The sequence below is a fragment of the Thamnophis sirtalis genome, unplaced genomic scaffold (genome assembly GCF_051295495.1).
Source record: "Thamnophis sirtalis isolate CommonGarterSnake01/CBP01778 unplaced genomic scaffold, rThaSir2_p1.2 scaffold_2, whole genome shotgun sequence".
Classification (NCBI taxonomy): Eukaryota; Metazoa; Chordata; class Lepidosauria; order Squamata; family Natricidae; genus Thamnophis; species Thamnophis sirtalis.
The window spans coordinates 34,280,309-34,296,708 of NW_028261382.1; the positions used below are offsets into that span (position 1 = coordinate 34,280,309).

A 16,400-nucleotide genomic window follows, 5' to 3' on the forward strand; every position below is an offset into this window, starting at 1 on the left:
GTTCGAATCCCCAGCGCCGCGTAACGGAGTGAGCTTGTCCCAGCTTCTGCCAACCTAGCAGTTTGAAAGCACGTAAAAAATGCAAGTAGAAAAATAGGAACCACCTTTGGTGTTCCATGCGCCTTTGGCGTTGAGTCATGCCGGCCACAAGACCAGGGAGACGTCTTTGGACAGCGCTGGCTCTTCGGCTTTGAAACGGAGATGAGCACCGTCCCCTAGAGTTGGGAACACGCATGTCCAGACATCCAAAATCCATAAATAGTTTATTTGTTTTCTTTCAAGAGAAAACCGGTGGTATTAAAAACAACAACAACGAGGTTCTCAAATCCTTTTGTTTTCAGCCAACGCCTGGGAGTGTTCAGAGACAGTTCAGAAGAAGAACAGATGATAGGATGGACTTAGCTTTGATGACCCTTGACTCACCTAAATTGCACACTGTGTGGGGTTGTTATTTCCCTCCCCCCTTTTGAACAGCAGGAAGGTGTCCATTCTCAACTCTTGTCAATTGCCTTTGAGTTTAGTTGAGGGAACAAGACTTGCTTAGAAGGAGACGCTGGGATTGAAAACGGTGGATGATTTCATTTTATTTTACTCTATTATTTTATTTTATTATTTTATTTTTTTAACTGGGAGGAGGCCAGCCCTGACTTTGATATTCCGCTGCCTTGTGCAGGTTAAACATAATGTACGATCCACTGCGCCTTTCATTGCTTCCAATTAAACTTTGCTTGTTAGTTTAACCTCTAGGTAATCCCATCAAACAATGGATGGGGAAGACAACACTGCCCACAGTAGCTATGGCTGAGTGGCCATTAATTTTAATTGCCTTGATATTAAAGATTAAGAACTAGGGGGACTGGCAGGGTGGAAACAATTCTGATGTCAGGCAAATCTGCCTTCCCTAGGCTGCGGGGATATTAAATTTTTTTACTGTGAATTAAACAAGCCTTTATTAGTGGTGGCCATTGTTGGATTGGTCCAGAGGTGTGCATAAATGCCCCGGTTTTCTTATATATCCACAGACAATCTGCTTGACGTATAGAGATTCTGCAATTATGAAACTGTTAATAAAAGCCATAATTGGATTGTCCGTAGTAATTATTTGCCGGCTTTCATTAATGCTTTATTGCTTCCTGACTGACAAGGTAATATTAAGTGCAATATATGTAATACTTCAGTGGGTCGTCCTGGGAATTTGGCGGGCCAAAGGACGCACCTTTGCTTATTGCCTTCGGAGCTTGGAGGGTTTTCATTAATTTAAGGGAGAGCCGAGGCCAGGAGGATGGTAGCAAGGGTTTTCCTGCTTGCTTAAGGACGATGAGAGATGCTCAGAGGATGCTCTTTGTTTCGCTTGTAGCCATCTGATGGCCTGGTCAAGGGAGTGGCTTTCCAAGCCAAACGCTTTCCGATCTGTGGAGGATTCATAAGAATGGCCTTCGTGTTCTCCCGGGGAGAAATGTTCCCATGGGGTTTCATGCCCCTTTCTCAAATCTTGTTTTGAAGGCTCTTTCAGAAAACCTTCAGAGAGGTTCATGAGGATAGCAATAGCCCTTAGAGTCAGATACCGCTGCAGAGTGCATTGTGGGAAATCATACTCAACTCAATATTCTCTTTCCCTTTCCCTTCCCTTCCCTTTCCTCCCCTTCCTTTTCATCCTTTCCTTCTCTTCCTATCCCCTTTCATCTCTTCTTTCTTTCTCCTTTCCCTTTCATCTGTTCTTCCCTTCCCCTTCTTCTTTCCTTCCTCTTTCTTTATTTCCTTCCTCCCTCTCTCCTTCCACCCCTTTCCTTCTCCTTCCTTTCTTCCCTTCTTCCTGTCTCTTTTATTCTCCCTCTCTTCCTTTCTTCTTCCTTCCTTCCGTTCTTCCTTCCTGTCTCTTTTATTCTCCCTCTCTCCGCCCCCACTTTTCATTTCCCTCTCTCCCTTTCCTTCTCCTTCCTTCCCTCCCTCCCTCCTTCCTTCCTCTCTCTTTTATTCTCCCTCTCTCCTCTCCCTTTCCTTCTCCTTCCTTCCTTCTCTCCTCTCTTTTTTATTCTCCCTCTCTCCTCCCCTTTTCATTTCCCTCTCTCCCTTTCCTTCTCCTTCCTCCCTCCCTCCCTCCCTCTCTCCCTCCACTCCTTTCCTTCTCCTTCCTTCTTTCCCTCCTTCCTTCCTTCCATCCTTCCTCTCTCTTTTATTCTCCTTCTCTCCTCCCCTTCCATTTCCCTCTCTCCCTTTCCTTCTCCTTCTTTCCCTCCTCTCTTTTTTATTCTCCCTCTCTCCTCCCCCCTTTCCATTTCCCTCTCTCCCTCCCCTCTTACCCCCCATCTCCCCTTCCAGGTATCCAACTGGTTTGGCAACAAGAGAATCAGGTACAAGAAAAACATCGGGAAGTTTCAAGAAGAAGCCAACCTTTACGCTGCCAAAACAGCCGTGACGGCAGCTCACGCCGTAGCCGCTGCTGTCCAAAACAACCAGACCAGCTCGCCCACCACACCAAACTCTGGTAAGTCTTCTTTTGAAATGGCATTTGGGAGGGTGGGGGGAGAAGAAAAAAAGAAGGACAGATCCGGAAGGCAGGGAGGGGAAGGAAAGGGAGGCTCACCTTCTCTATAGGCCACTTAGAGTCAAGCCAGGGATGTCCTCATCGACGGGAGCATCCGAGGGCTGAGGAATTGGCAAGGGGCTCTCCCAACGTAGGTGCAAATCCTGCAATGGACCTTCTTCACAAATGGCCAGGCTGCAACTCTTATCACCTGCAGCCAGAAGGATGCTGGGATGGGACGGATCCCTCTTGAGAGCAAATCCAGTAAAACAACCACCACAACAAAAGTATTTTTCCCCTCCCGGTCTCCGGGATTTTGAGCCCCCAGAGAATGGGACTATTCTGACCCAGCTCCCCGAACACAACCAGCCCGGACAGGTGAACTCAAAAGATTCCTTCAATTAAGTTTAATTAGGCAACTTTAATTTGCAGCTCCAGCAAAACGTTTCTCTCTCACAAGTCCATCCGCCCGGGAGATGATATCTATTCATCTCCGCCCCTGGCCTTTTATCCACGGTTAGGGTGGAGATTCACTAGCAGCGGTGGCTCTTCCGTCCCAAGGACCGGCCCATAGATTTCCACTGCTCTCCTCTCCTCTGCCTTCTGCTCATCTGCATGTCAGGCACTGAACCCAGCTGTTTTTCCTCTTCCTCGTTGGCCACCTCCAGACCTGGGAGCTGTTGACTCTCCGACAGCTGACGGATGGTCCAGGCTCTGCCTCTCTCTCTCCCTCCTTCCCCCCCCCCTCTCTCTCTCTCTGTCTCTCTCTGCCAGCTCCATTCCCTCTTCCCCAGGGTTCCACCACAAAACCGCGCTCGACTAAACCGCGTAGCTGACGTCATCAACAGGGCAACAACAGCGCGGAGACAGAAGCACGCTGTAAACCCTAAACCTAAAATTAACCCCTAAACCTAACCCCCCTAAACCTAACCCTAAACCTAACCCAAACCCTAACCCTAACACTAACCCTAACCCTAACCCTTAACCTAACCCTAAACCTAATCCTAACCTTAACCTAACCCTTAACCTAACCCTAAACCTAACCCTAAACCTAACCCTAAACCTAACCCTTACCTTAAGTTGAATCGGCTTGCTTTCAAAGCGCTATTTAAAGCGCCCTTCTTTCTCCGCGCTGGCTGTTGTCGCCCTGTTGATGACGTCAGCGACGCGGTTTAATCGGCGCGGGCTTAGTCGAACGCAGTTTTGACGGGTCACGCTTCCCCAGGGGTGGCCTTCAAAAATTCCAGCAACGGGTCCTCTGCTCAGTTGCTGGGTGGGCGTGGCCATGGTGACCATGGCAGGTAGGGCGTTTTCACCTTCCCCAGGCTCTGGATGCTTTCCTCAAGCCCTTTGGGAGGACGGAAATTGCTTCCCCCGGGCGCCGGAGGCCCATTTCCAGCCTTCTGGAACTTCCAGGAGGCCCGTTTTCCCCCCTCCCTGAGCCTCCGCGCAAGCCCTGCACTTACATCCAAAATAGGCCACGTGGAGATCCTGGGAGGGGAGGGCAGGGCGGGGCCAGCCACAGGTGGGATTTGGAGGTTCTCTGAACTGGCCAAACCCATAGCAGCCCACCCCTTCTCTTCCTCCTCAGAGCTCTCAGGTTGCCTTGATGCTGATCCTGACTCCCACCCCTCTTCTTCCTCCTCTGATTCGGCTGCTGGAGGGGTCGGTGGCCGATGGGCCACAACAGGGCCCCCTGCTTCCCCCTTCTCCATGCCATCCTGGAGTGCCCCAATGGCCCTCCGTAGCGTGAGCAACTCCTAGTTCTTCAACCCAACCAGGGGTTTGGGGGGGGGGGTTTGCTCATCTCTCCTTCCTCTGCATTCCCCCCCCCTCCATGCCTTTCGGAAGTCTCCAGGGAGGGGGTGTCTACCTGCCCGCGTTCTTTGCTGCCCTCTCGTTGATTCAGCTCCGCCTAACTCTTTCGTTTTCCAGGTACTTCCGCTTCTTTTAACCTTCCTAATTCTGGGGACATATTCATGAATATGCAGAATCTGAATGGGGAGAATTACCAGGGGTCTCAAGTTGGAGCCAATGTGCAATCACAGGTAGGAGACAACACACAAAAAAAATGGGGAAAAAAAAAACCAAAAGAAAAAAACCGACGCCCGCCCCCTAAATTAGGGCGTAGGTAACAGGGACTGGTTTGGGCTCGATTAAAAATCGCAGGAAACAAAAGAACATACAAGGGGAAGAGAACCAAGGAACAATCCAAGTGCAAATTTCACCTTCCAATCTCGGGGTCTTGGAGAAAGGAAATTCCTCCATGCACAATTCGGCGCACGCCTGGTCTTTGGCATACAAGCGAAGCCGAACATTTGACCTTTCCGAAGCACCGGAATGTTTTGGTCCCGGTGAAAAGCTGGATGCCTTCCCCCCACCATTCTTCCCCACCTCCCATTTGAAAGTTTTACAAGTTTTGTGAATGCAGTTCGGCTCTGGCTTGCCTGGTGGCCTTTGGGTTTGGGCGCGTGGTTGGTTTGGGGTGGGGGGGTGGGGGGGCGATCTGGTTTTGGTGTGGCTTTGCCCTCTGCTGCTGTTATGTTGGTGTGTGGTTTTCGTTCTGGCGAAGCAGAGCGGTTTTGCCTATAAATGCTGGCCTTCTTCTTCTCCTTCTCCTTCTCCTTCTCCTTTTTCTTCTTCCCCTTCTCTTCCTCCTCCATCATTATTATTAACCTTCCTCCTTCTCCTCCTCCTCCTCTTCTTCTCCTTCTCCTTTTTCTTCTTCCCCTTCTCTTCCTCCTCTATCATCATTATTATTAGACCTTCCTCCTCCTCCTCCCGCTCCTCTTCTTCTTCTTCTTGTCCTCGTCCTCCTACTCTTTCTTCTTCTTCTTCTTCTTCTGAGCCAAGGTGGTGCAGTGGTTAAATGCAGCACTGCAGGCTACTGCTAGATCAGCAGGTCAGCGGTTCAAATCTCACCGGCTCAGGGTTGACTCAGCCTTCCATCCTTCCGAGGTGGGTAAAATGAGGACCCAGATTGTTGGGGCAATATGCTGACTCTCTGTAAACCGCTTAGAGAGGCCTGAAAGGCCTATGAAGCGGTATATAATAAGTCTACTGCTATTCTTCTTTTTCTTCTTCTTCTTCTTCTTCTTCTTCTTCTTCTTCTTCTTCTTCTTCTTCTTCTTCTTCTTCTTCCTCCCTCCTCCTCCTCCTCCTCCTCCTCTCCTCCTCCTCCCGCCTTCTTCTCCTCCTTCTTTTTCTTCTTCCCCCTCTCTTCCTCCTGTATCATTATTGTTATACCTCCCTCCTCTTCCTCCTCCTCCTCCTCCTCCTCTTCTTCTTCTTCTTTTCTTCTTCTCCTTTTTCTTCTTCTCCTTCTCTTCCTCCTCTATCATTATTATTATTATACCTTCCTCCTCCCTCCTCCTCCTCCTCTTCTCCTCCCCCTCCTCCTCCTCTTCTCCTTCTCCTTCTCTTCCCCTTCCGCTCCTCCTCCTTCTTCCCCTTCCTCCTCCTCCATCCTGTCCTTTTCGACCTACACTCACCCAGGGCTGGAGCTGTGTCAAAACGACACCCTATGCAAACTCGGTCTTATCCACAACTTGGCTAGGCAATGCGGATCGGCTGGAGTGGTTTGTTAGTAGACACCAAAACGGGAAGTGAAGATTCTAGTCCTTGTGGGCCTCCGTCGTTCTTTCTCCAGGACACATTTGCGAAAAAGACGCAGCTCTTCCCCTTTCCGTCCGTTCCCCGTCTCAAAAATAGCTCTGCATTGTTCAGAAGTTCATTGGCGGGCGAGTCAACCCGTTCTCCTTCCTTCTGTTTTCTGCTGCAGGTGGATACCCTGCGTCATGTTATCAATCAGACGGGAGGATACAGTGACGGTTTGGGAGGAAATTCACTGTACAGTCCACATAACTTAAATGTGAGTTCCGTTGACGGGGTGGCGTCCTTTGGCCCAGGGCTGGGTTGAAGTCCACACACGCTCACTTCCTTCTGGCCAGGGAGGCGGTGGCTCTGGAGATCGGGCACCAAAACGGCGGGTTGTTGTTTGACTCTCCCAATACACATGGCTTATGAACATTGGATTGAACTCTAACTTCGGGGCGGGGGGGGAGTGGAGAAGCAGCTTTTATTGTAAAAGACTCTGGAAAGAGTGCAGAGAAGAGCAACAAAGGCGATTAGGGGACTGGAAGCTAAAACACGTGAAGAACGGTTGCAGGAACTGGGTATGTCTAGTTTAATGAAAAGAAGGACTAGGGTGACATGATAGGAGTCTTCCAATATCTCAGGGGTTGCCACAAAGAAGAGGGAGTCAAGCTATTCTCCAAAGCACCTGAGGGTAGGACAAGAAGAAATGGGTGGAAACTAATCAAGGAGAGAAGCAACTTAGAGAAAAGGAGAAACTTCCTGACAGTTAGAACAATTAATCAGTGGAACAGCTTGCCTCCAAAAGTTGTGGATGCCCCAACACTGGAAGCTTTCAAGAAGAGATTGGACAACTATTTATCTGAAATGGTGTAAGTTTTCCTGCTCAAGCAGGGGGTTGGACTAGAAGACCTCCAAGGTCCCTTCCAACTCTGTTATTCCGGATGCCACAGAAGCACAGGAGTCTCTTATACCAAAGATCGGGAAGGATCTCCTCACTCACTCCGACCTCATTTGTCCAGAGACGAATTCTCCCCTCCTTTTCCTTCCCTTTGCCTTCTTCCCAGGCAGAAAGCCTCTTTCGAACCACAGACAGGAAAAAAAAGAAAACAGCTGTGCATTTTTGGTGGGGTATTAACATAAGCGGGGATTTTTCTCTCTCCTTCAAAAGAAGTGTCCCAAGCTCGCGCTCCCTTTTTTCCTCCCATCAAACTGAACCAGAAAGGTGGTGGGGAGGGCGAGAGATGAGAAATTTCCAGCCCATTTCAGGAACTCGGTGTTGTGGCCCGCCGGCGGCCAGAGGAGCTGGCAGCAGAGTCGGACAGTGAGGAGGTTGGGGAGGAACATGGGCCAGTCCTGGGGTCTGAGGAAAGCTCAGACGAGGGCTCTGCGTTGGAGGCAGAGAGGGAGATAGACAGCAGTGAAGCAGAAGAACAATGGGAGCCTGTTCCCAGTGTGCGCATGCGCAGAGCTGCCAGAAGACAAGAACAACTAAGAAAGCAGGGTTGACTTGGGAGTAAAGCCACACCTTGGAGGTGATTGGCCCCTCCCAGAGGAAACCAAAGAGGAGCGAAGGGGGAGGGGGCTTTTGCAGGAAACAATTCATTCCTTCGGTCGTTTCAAGAGTGGAAACTTCTGTTTGTGACTATAAGAGACTCTGTGCCAAGTTTTGCCTTGCCCTGCGGTTGGAAACCAGTTATCTGGCAGCTCTCCAGGCGAGATAAGGTTCGTGTGGATAAATATTCCTCTGAAAGACTGCTTGCCAAGCTTTGCAGACTGTGAAGGAAAGGAATCCACAGTCATGTAAATAAAAAAGGTTTTGCAGGCACCAAATCTTTGCTTCGTGCTTTCTAAGGAAGCCTGGGTCAAAACACTCGGAGCTAATCCGTTCCTTCTCTCTCAATCTGGCATTAAACCCCTCCGAGTTTTAATTTTAATTTTAAAATAGCCAGTCAGAAACGAGCATCGTCTGGCCGGGGACTGGAGACCTCACCTAGAAACGGGGAAGGGCATGGATGGTGACCTCCACGGAAAGCAATCAGAAGGACGGGAAAGCAAAGAACAAGTTGGTGGTCGCATCTTGCCCTTAGAAAGCTCCCGGGAGAAATTTCTCTGGCTGGCCTGGTTTTTTTTCCCCTGCAGCTGAGGTCAGCTTGTCCTTCGCTGCTGTTGCAGTAATGAATCCCGTTCTCCTCTCCCCATTTTGGGGGGGAAAGCTGTCACTTTGGGGGAGAAAGGTTATCTGTCCTTGTTATTGATAAGCAAAAAGGAGATGAAGCTGAGTGGCGGGTTGGAGGAGCGAGGGACCATTAAAGACTTTGTGTTTTTAAACACGCACAAACACACTAGAGAGAGAGAGTGTACATTCCTATCTCCACACTCAGGAATCTCCTTGTTCCCAGTTTAAAAAATAAATAAAGTCACGCCTATCGTTTTTCCTTTTGGGAAGACCAGCTGCAGGCTGAATTTCACATTTCCTTTGTGGGTTGTCTAACGGAGATTCTCAGTGGTCCAAGTCATGCTTTTCCCAAAAGGTACTTCTTCCAAGAGGCAGCTGGACTTTCTAACTAACCAGAAGCTCCAGTTGCCTCTTTAAAAAGCCCCTTCTTCGCGGGGCTTTTAACAATTGCGGTTTCCTTGCTGTAAAAATTCGAGGCAACTTTCCGTCCCTTTAAAAAAAGGGGTGGGGGCATAAAAAAACCATCAGGAACCACAGTGAAACTCAGCATCACATAACCAAAAGCTCTCTGCATGTTGTCATCGGATAAAGATGTTATTAAAGTTATTTCCTATGATTGACATTATTCCATTTGATTATTGGAAATTTAGGAGGATTCAACTTTGAGGTCTAAAGCCCAAGAGATGCTTATTCTACAGATTCTCTCTCTTGTCATACAGATACCTTGTTTTCCCCAAAATAAGACCTCCATGGATAATAAGCCCCATTTGGGCTTTTGAGCGCAGGTGCTAAAATAAACCCTTCCCCAAAAATAAGCCCTCCCCGAAAATATTGCAACACAGCAGCAGCCACGAGGTGACCATGCTCTCCACTTCCTGCACCTCAAAAATAATAAGACCTCCCCGAAAATAAGGCCAAGCGCTTATTTCGGGGGGGGGGTCAAAAGAAGATAAGACCCTGTCTTATTTTTGGGAAAACATGGGTAGTTCTCAACATGGCTATAATTGAAATTAGAATTAGGGCTGGTCCTTCAGGAGATTGTTTATAGTTTAAGGTCGAAATGAGGCATCCTTGGTGCTCTCTTAATAGCAATAGCAATAGCAGTTAGACTTATATACCGCTTCATAGGGCTTTCAGCCCTCTCTAAGCGGTTTACAGAGTCAGCATATTGCCCCCAACAACAATCCGGGTCCTCATTTTACCCACCTCGGAAGGATGGAAGGCTGAGTCAACCCTGAGCCGGTGAGATTTGAACAGCCGAACTGCAGAACTGCAGTCAGCTGAAGTAGCCTGCAGTGCTGCATTTAACCACTGCGCCACCTCGGCTCTTAAGCTCGATTGTTTTCTTGCAGACGTTTCATTACCTAACTAGATAACATCATCAGTGCTAAAAGGAAGTGGGATTTGTGGAGTGGAGGAGGAAGAGGAGGAGGGAGCAGTAAGGGGGGGAGGAAAGGAGGAGGAGAATTGTGAGGTTTTTGTTTCTTTCTAACCTTGATTGTTTCCTTGCAGACATTTTATTACCTAACTAGGCAACATCATCAGTGCTAAAAGGAAGTGAGGTTTGTGGAATGGAGGAGCAGGAGGTAGCAGGAGCAGGAAGAGGAGAGGAGAAGGAGGAGAACTGTGAGGTCCTTAGTCCTTTCTGAGCTTGATTGTTTTCTTGCAGACATTTCATTACCCAACTAGGCAACATCATCAAGGCCAGAGTAGTAGAGTGACATGCACCTCTTGGTTACCCCTGTTCTAAATTTGGGGTCTGGTGGCGTTGGATTGTAGCACGCTGAAGTAAGAGTTCCCATAGCAGGACTGAGTAGCATCTCCAGCACAATTCTGCATCTGAGCAGTATTGGGACCTATTTTCCCTTCCCAGCTTCCCACTTGCCAGCGGAGTAAATATTAACGATTTTCAAAGTGATTGAAAACATTTCGCCGGAGAGGGAGATTGGGGGAAATCCCATTAAACACTCAAATCTCTTTTTTTCCCTTCCCTTCCCTCCTTCTCTTCCCCCTTCCCCGCCTCCTCCCCACCATTGGAAATGTCAAATCTTTCTTTTGGGGTTGTTTTTTTTAAAAAAATATATAAATAACACACAATCATCCACAACAAAACATATAAAAAGCCTTTTAGTTGCCATTTCCCCCCCCCCCTCTCTCTCTCCCTCCCTCTCTCTCTCTCTCCCTCTCTCTCTCTTTGCATTTAAGTGTTTTGAAATGCTTTGGAGAATTTGCGATATCCTTATCAGCCTGATAAAATATGAAAGCCGTTGATAGCTAGCAGCGTTTTGGAGTTGTGTGTGTGTGTGTTTTGGCGGGGATGTGAATTCCATCTTGGCTGATGAGGTCTGATAAGGCACCGCTGTATTATACAGTCCATAATCTCCCAGCACCAGTGTAAGGATTAATTTATTGGGGGGGGGGGGAGAGGAAAGGAAGGAAGGAAAAGAAGGGGTGTGTGAAGAAATCCCAGCTGACAATCGCTCTCTCTCTCCCCCGGCTGCCAAGCCGAGTAAAAATATTGCTTATAAATTTGGATAAAGAGGGTATGATGTTCACTTCGGGTGGAATATCTTTAGACATGAATCTGTAGGATATATATATATATATATGTATCCCTCCCTCATCTCTTTGCTACAGGAGGGGAATTTTTTTAAAAAAAGAACAACATCTGAATTGATTGGAAAGAGAGAAAACACACAGACACACAAACACAGATTTATTTTAAACTTTTGCCAATCGGAAGACATGGGGGAAAAAACCCTGTTAAGATTCCAGTTGCTGTTTCGTTGCTGTTGGTTTGTTTCCTGGAATGCTCGTTTTACCTTCCCTGTCCGGCGTTTTTCAGCCCCCACCATCCTTCGTACGACCACAATTTATTTTATTATTTACTTATTAAACAAATTTATACTCCGTAACCGTCCACAACTCTCATATAGGTGACTCCGGCTGGCTTACAACATGTAAATATTTTAAAAATCCATCATAAAATAAAACTGTTCAAAAGGGGAGGAGAAGAACCCACCTACCCATCCCAACAGTACAATGAAATTATAACCACTTGACTGATTCCTATTTCCATTTGTGGTCCTTAGGCCTGCTGAGAAAGCCATGTTTTTAGGGCTCCCTGAAATTAAATTTAAATTTAGGATTTAATCTCCTGTGGGTCGCAAATCTCTTTTCCTCTGCTTTGTGGCTTGGAAAGGAGAGCCTATAAAACACCATGCTTCGGGAGGGCTGGATGGAGAGCGCCCTGCCAGGGGATAACATCTACGTAGAATGGATGAAAGGAATGAGAAAAGAGAGGGAGAGGACAAAAAGAGAAACAGTAAAGGAAAAGAGAGAGGGAAAGGAAAGGGTTAGGCAGAAAGGAGAAAGAAAAAGAAAGGGAGAGGAAGAAAGAAAGAAAAAGAGGGAGGGAAACAAAAGGAAAGGGAGGGGAAGAAAGAAAGAAGGGAGCGAGGGAAAGGATAAGAAAGAGAAGAAGAAAGGGAAAAGAAAAAGAAAAGAAAGTTGAAAGGGAGAGGAAGAAAGGAGAAAGAAAAAGGGAGGGGAAGGAAAAGAAAGGGAAGTAGAAAGGAAGAAAAAGAGAGAGAGGGAAAGGAAAGAGAGGAAGAAAGGAGAAAGAAAAAGGGAGAGGAAGAAAGGAGAAAGAAAAGAAAGTAAAAGGAAAGGAAAGAGAAAAGCAAGGAAAGAAGGAGGCAATGAAGAAAAGAAAGGAAACAAGAAAAGGAAGGAAGGAAGGCAGAGAAATAATCCTAGACATAATTTAGAAAGGTTACATTTCAAAGCAGGTCACCCATCCCTTCTTTGCTTCTCCTCTTTTTCCCACTGGCATTTCAAGCCACTGTCTTATTATGGGTGGAACCTGCTCTCGAAATTGGCCACTGCCATCTCTGTCCGGGTCAGAGGCAGCTTCGCTCTCCGGGTTGCCAAGCCAGGGCAAGCCCCTCTCCTTCCCCCGCTGCCAGTGCCAAACTCCCGCCATGGGGTTGCCTGTTGCTCTGCCTTGCTCCAAACCAGCCTTGCCCTCGTCACTTAGTCCTGAGCGTCCCTTTCCAGCTCGCCAGCCCTGTGCCAAGCCGATCTGACATCAATTCCAGAAGTTTCCAAGAGACGGGAGAAACAGAGCTGTGTCTCGGCACACTTAAGGCGCTGCAGGGCCAGCAACGGGCCAAGATGGGGAGTGTTCTGACCGAGGCTTCCCCGAACCTTGTCCTGACGAAAACCCCTTTTATTCATTGACTGTGAATTCTGCTCATTCACATCCAGCAAAGTCTTTCAAGGGAGGATTTACGGTCACAGACCTTATCTGGTTTGGAGAGCTGCCAGGCCGATACCTGCAGAACTTGGCCAGGAGTCTCGGAGAGTCACGAACCAATGAAGCGAACTAATTGTCTCCTGCAAACTCCACTCCCCTTTCGCTCCTCTTTTATTTCCTCTGGGAGGGGCCATTCACTGTCCACCTGTGGCCTTACTACCAAGTCGATCCCTGTTCTTTAGCTATTCTCTTTGTTTGGCAGCTCTGCACATGCGCACACTGGGAACAGGCTCCAGCTGTTCTTCTGCCTCACTGATGTCTGACTCTGAAGGCAGCTGATAACTGTCAGATGGCCCTGGCCCCCTCTCTACCTCCGACACAGAGCCCTCCCCAGAGCCTTCCCCAGACTCCAGGACTGGCCCAGGTTCCCCACCGAACCTCCACACTGTCCGAATCTGCTGCCAGCTCTGTTGGACATCAGCGGGCTACAACAGGGGGTCTCGGAAAAGAGGAGTGGTTGGGAAAGAATGGGATTCTCTGGATGGGTTAATTGGACAATAGTTTTGCTCCTTCTCTGCTTCCTGGCTTGGCCTTTGCTCCAACGTTGTTGCCCTCGGAGGGAGGCTCGCTCCTTGTCTTCACCAACTTCTAAGCGGCTCTGACGTGTGCCCAGAAGGGGCCGTTTTTCAGAATTGAAATGAAGAGCCAGCCCTGTTAGAGTTTTCCTCCCTGTCTGCTCTGTGACATGAGTGCTTTCAGAAAGTGGCTCCTTTGCTGGAAGGCTTCGGGGTCGGCTTGCGCTGCTGTCAAACCGGGCATTGGGCATCAGACGCAGGTGGCTCGGCCTCCGGAGGAGAGGCAGGATGGAAGAGGGCAGGGGAAGTGGCATGGATTAGAGTGGAGGAGGGGGGCGGGAAGGGGGGGGGGAGAGACAGACCGCCTGGAACAATCTTAAAGGGCAGGAGAGGAAACTTGAACGCTCCTCTTCCTTTTACAAAATCTGTTTGCAAGGTCAAAAATTGGCAGTTATTCTGATAAGCCTTTTCCTTCCTTCCTTCCTCCTCCTTCCTTCCTTCCTTCCTTCCTTCCTTTCTTCCTTCCTTCCTTCCTTCCTTCCTTCCTTTCTTCCTTCCTTCCTTCCCTCCTTCTCAGAATATTTTCCATATCATCCTGCCTTCTCTCATCTCCTTTCTTCCCTCCCTCCTTCCTTCCTTCCCTCCCTCCTCTGAATATTTTCCATATCATCCTGCCTTCTCTCATCTCCTTCCTTCCTTCCCTCCCTCCTTCCTTCCCTCCTTCCTTCCTTCTCTGAATATTTCCCATATCATCTTGCCTTCTCTCATCTCCTTCCTTCCTTCCTTCCCTCCTTCCTTCCTTCCCTCCCTCCTTCCTTCCTTCCCTCCTTCCCAGAATATTTTCCATATCATCCTGCCTTCTCTCATCTTCCTTCCTTCCTTCCCTCCCTCCTTCCTTCCCTCCTTCCTTCCTTCTCTGAATATTTCCCATATCATCTTGCCTTCTCTCATCTCCTTCCTTCCTTCCCTCCCTCCTTCCTTCCTTCCCTCCCTCCTTCCTTCCTTCCCTCCTTCCCAGAATATTTCCCATATCATCCTGCCTTCTCTCATCTTCTTTCCTTCCTTCCCTCCCTCCTTCCTTCCCCATTTCCTTCCCCCTCTATCCTGCAAGAAAACCACACAGCTCAGAGCTTCTGTATATAAACAGAAAGCCCCACTCCCTTCCAGCACTGATGATGTTACATGGTTGGCTAATGAAATGTCTGCACGAAAACAAGCCCCGCTCAGACAGAGAGCACGAAAAGCCCCACACAGACTTTGCTTTGCTTTATTTCTAAGGAGAAGAAAACCTTGGTGAAACCTCTCAAAGAGGATTGGATTTCTTTGACTCCAAGTTGTTCTCACTGTCAGGAAATTCCTCCTTTGTTCTAGGTTGGTCCTCTCAATTTCTATCCGTTGATTCTTCTCGGATGCTTTGGAGAATAGCTCAACTCTCTCTTCTTTGTGGCAGCCCCTGAGATATTGGAAGACTGCTATCATGTCACTCCCTGGTCTTTCTTTCCATTAAACTAGCCATACCCAGTTCCTTGTGAATTGCCCAGGAATTGCCTTTTAAATTGCCAAGGATTGACAAGAAGTGATGTCACTTCCGTTCTTCTCACTCCCTTTTCTTCCTTCCTTCCTTTCTCCAGGCAAATGGAGGCTGGCAGGATGCGACCACTCCATCTTCGGTGACTTCTCCCACGGAAGGCCCGGGAAGCGTGCACTCCGATACCTCTAACTAAGCCCCCAGCAAGTCCTTCCTCTCCTCCCCTCCTCCTTCCCCTTCTCGCCCCGGAAGAATGCACTGAGATGCCTCCTTCTCCGTCCGTTCGCAATCCCAGAAGGGAAAAGACAAGGGGGGAAAAAGGAGGGGGAAAAAACCATCTTTCCTCAGCCCAACATGAAGAACCCTTTTTTTCTGTACCGCCTTGTCGTACCGAGCAAAATTTGGACTCCCTTGTTTTGTGTGGTTGATATCTTTAAAAAAGAAAAAAAACAGATCTTTTTCCCACCCACCCCGGAAGGTGTGATTTTAAATCTTTGAACTTTGGTCTCGCCAAGAGGTGCGCACTCCCTCCATATTAAAAAGGGGGGGGGGAAATAAACAAATAAAACCACCAAGCACTTTATCCAGCTGAGGGCCAAGATGGCACCTGTTTTTGTCCTCTTTTCCAGCGGATTCTTCAAAGATGGCCGCCTCGTCGGTGGCTTCTTGGCTTGAAGAGGTCGTCGAAGACTTGATTCTCAATGAATAAACTCACGTTTTATCCGCGCCGGACTGAGCTGGTGACCGACGGGGGGCTGGGGGAAGGGGAGAAGAGCTGGGAGACTTTCGCCCTCACCCAGTTTCCACCGCCATTCCACAACCTTAGTTGTGACCGGTTTTTTCAGAGCAGAGTGAATCTGTCTTTTTCTTCAACGCTTCCTTGCTTTTCTGCTGAGATTTGTCGGAGTTTTCTTCCTTTCGAACATTCGCAACTGACGATAGCACAGTCCTCTTCTCCTCCAGGTCCGTTGTCCGGCACAGATAATCCGTACGAGGTGGAGACACTGGCTTTTGATGTTTGAAGACATATATATATATATCTAGATCTAGATATATATGTGAAACCCAGTTGCCAAGTTTGACAGTCCACGTTGAGTTGCATCCGCCAAGGTTCGGCATCGCTCCTTCGCGTTGGCCGATGGGCGCTACCCTCTGGAGCATTGTATATAGTGTAGCTAAAAAGAATATTTATACATCTCACCAATCAAAACACAGCTTTATTACCTCATGCGAACCAATAGAACCATGCTTTAGCTTAGAGTGCTCACTACTACCTCTAAAACCAGCCTTCTTCAACCTGGGATTCTCAAGATGTCGTAGACCGATTCAGCCTTCGCCATCACTGGTCAGCCATGTCTCCTGGGGCTGATGGGAATTGTAGTCCAACACACACCCAGAGGGTGCTGGGTTAAGGAAGCCTGCTCTAAACAATACTCACGCTGTACTTTCTTTCCCCCCCTTCCTCTTCTTTAATCTCTTCCCTCCTTTATTTTTCGACTGTTTAATTTTACCATCTTGTAACCAACTCTTTCAGTTCTTTCTCCATGTAATTGTACATTGTAATCTTTTAAATAATAAGGAAAAAGAAAAGTTTTTTTAAAAAAAAAGCGGGAAAAAAAAAGAAAAAAAATCCAGGTTGCGTTTGTGACTTTTGAAAAAAAAAAAAAGGAACCTGATTCTTATATATATAAATATAAATATAAATATAAATATATATATATTAAAAAAAAAAAAACCCGGAC

The 16,400-nt window shown here is 47.9% G+C and overlaps 1 protein-coding gene across 3 annotated transcripts in view; it reads left to right on the plus strand.

The window, feature by feature from the left end:
* Positions 1–15,208, plus strand: part of PBX3 (PBX homeobox 3) — a 167,712-nt gene extending 152,504 nt beyond the window's left edge. Inside the window, exons 6-9 of one of the 3 annotated variants that reach the window (XM_087704722.1) lie at positions 2,320–2,485; positions 4,460–4,572; positions 6,306–6,395; positions 14,762–15,208. In XM_087704722.1, coding sequence (XP_087560848.1) covers positions 2,320–2,485; positions 4,460–4,572; positions 6,306–6,395; positions 14,762–14,854 — 462 coding nt within the window. In that variant the 3' untranslated portion in view covers positions 14,855–15,208. The remainder of the gene's footprint in view (positions 1–2,319; positions 2,486–4,459; positions 4,573–6,305; positions 6,396–14,761) is intronic. The other 2 variants (XM_087704723.1, XM_087704724.1) reach the window with 2 other exon arrangements.
* Positions 15,209–16,400: the final 1,192 nt, after the last annotated feature.